Genomic DNA, 8,333 nt, shown 5'->3' with positions numbered 1-8,333 from the left:
AAGCAAAGTCAGCCTTACCAGCCTTACTGTGTCCAGCTGGGTTTGGCTTCATTTAGCTCGTCCAGAAGTAAAAGAAGGGACATGGCAAGCCAAGTACTGACTGAATTTCATGTCCCAGGCTTTGTTAGTCCGTGTTGGCTACCATTTCATGGACTTTGGTAGCCCAAGTAAAACGTTGGTAGTCTGTGGACGCGAGAATACCGCTAATTTCGAGCCCTATCTCGCCATACATGATCAAATGAAAAAGCAAAATAAGTTGATCACGAGATTTTTAACCGAATAATAATATTCGTATTCACGCCAAGTCACGGGACGGAACCATCAGCTTACCTTTTCAGCGAGCAGCCCTAAATACGATAAACCAACTACAGCAATCTCACATATCACAGAGACCAGTGTCCAAACCAGTATCAGCTGACAATAAATTATCTCTTCGCGCAACAAGTTATGTTTCATTATTTGCCCACACAGTACGACTCTGGGAAAGTGCCTTTGGACAATTTTGAAAAGGTGTAGTCGTTAAGTTTCGTGGCGCGTACGACCGTAAAATGATTTCATATAATTCTTTGATCGCAAAACAGGTCATCTTTATTTTATGACAATTTATTTATTGGTTTAGTGGTACGGTGTAAATCAAAGAGAAGACCTAAGTGACAATCACGATGGTTGACGGGAACTAATTTCTGTTCCATATGGCGGTCAGAACGCACAGGCAACATTTTCGAGCGAACGAAATTCAGAACATTCATTAACACTTGCAAAATTGTCACGTGTGTATTTCCAAAACCTATTATGGTTTCCTTTCTTTGCAATAGTCATACCTTTGCTACGATCAAGTAAGAGTTGAAGGCTTAGTGTAAAGCCTTTCCTGAATCAATATTGTCTGTGTTGGCGATGAACGGGTCATTTTTGCATATCATCGACCTTATATGTTCCAAGAGTCATAATTTCGTAGACCTTCAAATTAACGCTTGACTATTTACATCAAACTCATCTCACCAGCTCTGGTATGTTTTTGTGGGCTCCCATTGTTTAATTTCAAAGACTTCTATATCTGGCAGATCGAGTTTTTTTACAGTAAGGTACTAAACAATGTAAACTACGGTGTGTTATTAGATTATCTAATCTTTCTAATACCTTTTACTCGAAATACATGTATTTCTTCGCCACCAGTCCTCACGTAGTATTATTAGCGAACGGTCGTACCTGGCGTCTGTGCCACAGACTAGGGCGATTCGATCTCAGTGAGATCGAATCGTCTTCGTGTGCGGAGAGTACAGCGTAAGTCATGAAAATAAGTCATGTGTTGATTGCGGAAGATTCCCTTTTTAAAGAATTGGGCTACAAACTGGAAAGTATGCGATTAAAATAAAATCTTCTGCAGTTAATGGGAGACGGGCCGCATAAGCTGCATTTTTGAATGCTGCTTTGTGCAGTATTGCTCATAGGAATTTAAGAAATTTAAGTAAGATATCTCGAGCGTCAAATTCAGTCATGTGCCAAGTCGCCCTCAATTAAAGCCCTAAATTAAGACATCTTGCCTCACTGAATTCATCGGGCGCTGGATTTCTTTACGTACATATCCCGATGACTTACTCTGACCATTGCCATCGGTGATGCAATGTCAATTACGGTTTCAGTGGCAAGTGAAAATGTTATGTAGATAAATGTCTTTATGTAAAGCATGTCAAGTAAATATTACGCAAAGATAGTCAATTTACATCACATTATATGTCAGAAAAAACAAACCTCGTGGATGACTTTAAAACAGTTGACTCAAAGAGCTTTCGGAAGTCACAATAACTATGACAAAAATAATAAAAATTGACCGCCAAATTTTGAAACCTCGACATTTCCAGATCAAGTTTTAACCAGCTGTTTTTGCGTAATTGACTACTTTATATTGTTTGACTTCTTTTAAGACTTTCATAATCGGATACATCGAGTCAGTTGAAACAACATGGCTACTGGCAAAACAAAAAAGGGTTATTACTCGACTTATCTATCCTTTGGTATTTGATCTAAGCTAAAAAGTAATTGACGAAAAAATACATTTTAGTATTCTCTCACAACAATGAAATGAAGCTCGGGCCCTAAAACATACTTAAGTCACAGTATCTTGACGCCTAGGCTCTTATTTTCATTAACATCAAGTCATCGGAGATATCTTGCAGAAATCAACAGTTTCCTTTTCACTTTCGTATGGAATGGCAAAGACACGTTAGCCGATGAAACTTCCATCGTTGAAATTCAGAATGGAGACATCTATGCTGGATATATCGTAGGTATCGTAGGTAAGGTCATTGATGTTTTTACATGTAACCATATTCATTTAAATATTTATACGCTTATACGTGAAATAAACGACATAACCAACTATTTCATCGGCCAAACAGGGCTAACTTTACTCTCAATTTCTAGTATTGTGAATTTCCTACTGCTTATTGGTAAAAGGTACATTTATATTTGTCGTTGTAAAAAGACCTTGCCTAACTTTACAGCATACAATAGATTTGTGAACTCTATACAAAAAACTGAGTATCACATTGCCTGAGAAAAGATAAAATTTTTGCCCATAATAAAAAGTGGAGAATTTACAGTACTAATATCCACCGAGACCCTAGCACAACAGACATACACAATAATGATGTATGATCACTACTTTATTGATTTCTGTAATGTCTTTTTTTTCTCAGATTTAATGAGACATGTATTTGAAAATTTTTGATAACTCCAATAAAAAACGTTTAAAAAAAAAAAAAAAAAAAAACAGGGCTAACTTTTCTCCATTCATTCAGTTAGAAATCTTCGGGAGGCAATAGTTTATTTATAGCTGAATTTACAACTCTCAATGATGCAAACATTTACCGCGTAAACGTTTCAAAATCTCTGAAATTCATCACCTAGACACTTCCACGTCAATTCCAAATTTCATAATTAGATTTTGGGTGTTTAACACGAAGAAATTCGTACTATTGATCTTCCCACTCTCAGTCCTCTGTCCATAACATGATGCACATTGTCAATAATAGTCTGTTTCCCAGTTTTCTTCAGTGCAAAACAGTTAGAACCTACCTTATCCCATCGCTATGCTTAATTACAATACTGTTAAATTAGCGCGTAAGTCACAAAAAGGGTAGCTGCAGTTGTACTGTTGTCACGACGAGATATGAGATTGTGGTTGATCTCGGCTTAATAACTCTAACCATTTGCACACGGCATTTCACTAAGTATTGTTAGATATTCCCCTTTTCTTGTATGAAACCTGTACATATAAATGACCGAGGACTGACTACGAGCGTCGACCGAACACTGTAATCTGACAGTCTGTCACCAACTCACCATCAATGCTGACCACACTAACTTGACACAGTAGTCACTGGGGCGAAATACAGACAGTGGTTTTTCAGTGATACAATAACAGCGAACTGTAACTGCACTGACGACAGACACAGCAGATACATTTGAGAAAAAGGAAACACATAATGTGTTTGCCCTGTCTGGCCTTTATATATGTAAGTTCCATTTCATGATGCAATAATAGCCTGTTCAGTGACATGACAAATGTGTTTAAAACTCATTTGATTATAATTGTATCATTTTTATTTGTGCGTATTTTAAGTATGATCAAATAAAATAGTACAGGAATAAATAGCCCATGGCTTTCTGTAGTAAGTATACTATAACCTGTGAAAAGTTTAATCCAATACATTTAGCAAATTGTGATCGACTTCACAAAGTTTGAAAACGGCCCTCAAATCCACACACTGCCCCACTGATAAGCATGACCGCCATTTTAATAATGAACCGGACCAAACACAAAACTTCCAACGTGTCTCCCAAGGCTGATGAGGAATGTTCTATTGTGAAAGTCACACAGTTGGAGGGGGCAGTATGTAAGCTTTAAAATGAGGGGTCACAATCGACACTCGGCCGTAAAATGTGGAAACGGCATCGAAAATAAGACTTTTGACACGACATTTTACCAACATTAACCTTTTTATCCAGTAATGTTGCCTCTAAATATAATGACAAACTATCATTTGTTCATTTAAAGCTAATTTTTCAATGTTTAAAGCGAACGCAAAAGTTGCAACCGCCCTGTTTGAAATAATTTTTAATAAAATATCACGGTTCCATGGCAACGTGTGTGTAGATATGCAAAAGTATAACTTTGTACAATTAGTATCACTTATTACTACATTTTATGAAGATTTGATGCAAATCGGTCATGAAATGGCAAAGTTGCAAGCAGTTAACAAATTTTCTTTGCCTAAATTGGTGCCTTGGTCTTTCCTGTACAACGATGATTAATAATGACAAAGACCCTTCCAAATTAATGCTGAAACCTTAATTATTCAAAAATCCGTATCTTTAAAATGGATAATCTGCTTTTCATCAAATAAAGTGCATTCTTCTTATTTTAAAGAGTTCTATCCTAATACAACATTTCTGATGCTGTGAAAAACATGATTACTTTTCACCTAAAGAGGCTAGTAATAACTTGCAAATTCGACGCTGATCGGACACCCTGACAAGCAACAAGTTCTGCATGTTCTTAGTGTATTTACATAAGAGTTCCTGACGCCGATAATAAAATGTGATATATATTAGCAACAAAATAAACTTCACAAAAAACTTATTCCATATGCCATGGTGATTTATAAGACATCTGTTTGTAAAGTATGATCGACAGTGCATAATGATTGGGCGACTGTACGCGCCAATTTTTCTTGCAATGTTACAAACAATCTATTGTCAACTTAATATTGAAAATGTTCATACTTAAGGTTTATAGAAATCCCTTGACACAATGTTGTATCATTCGATTTTAGAATAATATCAATAAATGACAGTTTGAATCACTAAATATATATCTTCATGGAACTAATCTTTCCATTCGTGACGCTTTATTCAATGTGATCGAATGGCTCAATCGGATTCTCGTCATAAATTTCGTTGAAGAGGCCCTGCAATTTACAAAGTATGGCATTAGATAACCATCGACATTGAAGATTAATGTGATTCACTAAGGTTGTAAGAGTGTGCTCCAAATTATCACGTTGATGACCAATACGTTCTCGGACAACAAGAAATATCCATGAGAAGGTGAATTATTTACGTCACTTACATTATGTTATACACTTGCAACTACTAGAACAAAGCTGTTACATGTCTTTACATTTAGCAGACGTATCACCATCAGAATATTGAGTCAACGTTTTATAACCTGGCAAAAATTAGAACCACGTAACGCGCTCTTGTACACATCATAATCGGATGTCGCTGTATCATGCTTGACGAAACATACCCCAGCGATAAGTTTGAGAAAAGGTAGCTAAAAACCTAAAATTGTTTTCGGCACAAAAGATAAAACTGTAAAAGAAAAAACTTACGAGAAACAAATTTATCAGAGGCATTTGCGTGGGTATTTTAAGTATATTCCAATATTAGAGTATTCTTCACAAAGAAATAACATTTACCTCGTTATTCATCAGATGTTCAATTTGTGGTATTAGCTGCTCAGCGGACGGCCTCATTTGTAAAGGTGACTGCCAACATTGCCGTATAACTTGATATCTAAAGGGAGAAACAGAAGTATAATAACCATTGTTGTTTATTTCTTATTCATACACTCCGGTATTAGTTCCACTGGATATGACTGGATGATCGAATATAAGCTGAATCTTTGCATGTTTGCCTTGGTAACCTATTTTACATTTTGGTTAATTCCATTGAAATGTGAAAATTACTTCTCATTAACAATTTTTGACGCCGAAGGTTTCCATCAACAATCATCCCCAATCACGTTCGGAAGGCTCTTTGCGACTCGAAGATCACGGTCCTGTCATTATTTCACTACTTTTGTTAAGATAGTTTTCATAAAAGTTGGTAACTCACGATTCTTCAGTACATGTGTTTGGCCTTGGCAGTCTCTCCCCACGGGCTATTCTCCTAATAAACTGGTAAGGCGTGTCTTCTTTGAAAGGCGAGTCACCTTGCAGTGAAACAAATGGCAATAATTGCTCTATTGCACCGATATGGACTCTTTAATTTCTAAGGAAACACACCTATGCTATTCTTTCAACTATGCATATGGCATACGAGTACAATTTCAAAAAATACCTTCCAACTTGAATACTACTGTATGTCCTAAACATATATGTCAGACGCTCTGTCGATTTTATCCGGTATATTCCCTATTATTACAAACTCAAAGTTACGGTACTATTTGCCAAGATTTTTACAATCACACTGTAATCCTGGCTTGGCACATTGAATCGACATTAAAATGATAACACTGAAAGTAATTTACTAGTATATAAATGGCTAACGTAGAGGTACTGTAAATCTTTTCGCAAACCGTTCGACTTCACTGCAACAATGTCGACCATATTAACTTTAAGGAAGTATGAAGAACTGTGACGAGCACTACGATTCTATAATGTTCCCACTTCGGTGTTCTTACAGTTTGAGGAATTCAATTAAATTACTGTAAATCGGAAATTAAGTTTTGGCGATAAGAAACAAGTTTTGATTGTCTTGGCCCAGACATAAGTAGATACAGCGGGAAAATGTATCACATTGTCAACGTAATAAACTCTACATACCATGTGTACAAATTTCCCAAAGTAGAACTCCGAATGACCATCTACGAGGAACAACAAAATGGGATTTTGAGTCAGTTAAAATATATTCTTTTCATCGGACATTAAGTTTGTGTAATGTCTGAACACATATGTACAACAGGAAATACAATAAATGCTACACCATTATTTATAACACATGCATATTTTTTACCTTATGAAGTCCTACTCTTAAAGCGAAGTAAGTAAAAATATTTTTGCTACTAGACGATATGTGTATATATATATATATATATATATATATATATATATATATATATATATATATAGCCTTTTCAAACGACTACTCGTCTAGTTGCAAATATATATAATATATATATAGGCCCCTATATATATATATATATATATATATATATATATATATATAATATATATATATATATATATATATATATACACATATATATATATAGATATATATATATAGATATATATATAGATATATATATATATATACTCTTCTTAAAGCAATGGATGTTCTCTTTGACTATCAGAAAAGCTACACCTTATCAATGCTGATATGTATATGCTGTTAATCAAACGCGATTTACTTTCAAAATGTCACCACCATATTAGCACATTTTTAGCAAAACCAAGTATTTATATACCTGATATGAGGCGTATGTCAGTATGAGGCTAACTCGGCAGATCGATGCATCATTATACGAGAGGCACAATAAGCATTTACATAAACGGAAGATAATAACATACATAGCTAATTATCCATTTATGCAATTAATGTGCGAAAATGAAATTTTCAACTCCATAATATATATTAATATTTTCTCCTTCCTTACACATCACTCTTGTAGTAGAATTCTCCTCTTGTGAGGAATTCTGGTGGCATCCATTTTAATGGCAAGGCAGTCTGATTCTCAGCCTGTTGGTCAAAAGTTAGGAAATGACTTTAATTTTAGGTTAAACGACGGCACACCTTCTTATCATTTCAGTAACTATTTGTCATTCGCGAAGTAAGTGTATCAAACGCTGAATTCAACTATGGCTCGGACCTTGATTCGTGCGTACATTGTGTAACTATAGTCAATTTCAACAATTTTAGAAAACCTAGTAAAAGCTTGGCTGTCCATAAAATTGGCAGAAGACCTTAAGCCTAACTACAAATAACAAATGCCGGGCAAAGAACAGGAGTAACATTTTTCTTTTGTCGGGATCGAAAATGGCTGTGGCTTCTATTTTCGTCTCTCGTCATTTTTATAATATCTATAAACTCTGACGATGTGAAACCATAATTTAACTCACCCAGGGCAGTTTGACATAAACTCCCTTCGTTTCACTTGCGTCTCTACTGAGACCAAAGTCGCTAATTTTTGCTACTCCTTCATTGAATAGTAATATATTTCTCGCTGATAAGTCTCTGTGTAGAATCTGAACAAAAGGAAGTGAACGTCTGCGTAAGAGTGTGTCAATCGACCTAGTTTGGACGTGCATATGATACTTTCAACGGTATAATTTTCGAAATAGTATATATTATTGCCTGAAAAAATGGGTTATGTGCCCGAGATCAGGTGACAATTTGCCCGACGGCGGGTAGGACAAATCATCACGTGCTGAGAGGGCACATAGACCAATGTATCCGGGCAATTACATTTGTATTTCATATAGGCCTCTCTACAGTTAACGCTATATGACATTTAGTTAATGCAGGGCATTTTCAAACAATTTTAC

The 8,333-nt window shown here is 35.5% G+C and overlaps 1 protein-coding gene across 1 annotated transcript in view; it reads right to left on the bottom strand.

The window, feature by feature from the left end:
- Positions 1 to 3,569: 3,569 nt before the first annotated feature.
- Positions 3,570 to 8,333, bottom strand: part of LOC139130842 (tyrosine-protein kinase Tec-like) — a 36,003-nt gene continuing 31,239 nt past the window's right edge. The window contains exons 9-14 of the mRNA XM_070696639.1: positions 7,908 to 8,033; positions 7,445 to 7,527; positions 6,612 to 6,652; positions 5,902 to 5,998; positions 5,484 to 5,580; positions 3,570 to 4,970 (exon numbers count right to left, since the gene is read on the bottom strand). Of these exons, the coding sequence (XP_070552740.1) occupies positions 4,911 to 4,970; positions 5,484 to 5,580; positions 5,902 to 5,998; positions 6,612 to 6,652; positions 7,445 to 7,527; positions 7,908 to 8,033 (504 nt within the window). The 3' untranslated portion in view covers positions 3,570 to 4,910. The remainder of the gene's footprint in view (positions 4,971 to 5,483; positions 5,581 to 5,901; positions 5,999 to 6,611; positions 6,653 to 7,444; positions 7,528 to 7,907; positions 8,034 to 8,333) is intronic.

This window comes from Ptychodera flava, chromosome 4, assembly GCF_041260155.1.
Source record: "Ptychodera flava strain L36383 chromosome 4, AS_Pfla_20210202, whole genome shotgun sequence".
Taxonomy (NCBI): domain Eukaryota; kingdom Metazoa; phylum Hemichordata; class Enteropneusta; family Ptychoderidae; genus Ptychodera; species Ptychodera flava.
This window is presented reverse-complemented; position numbering and strand designations above follow the sequence as displayed.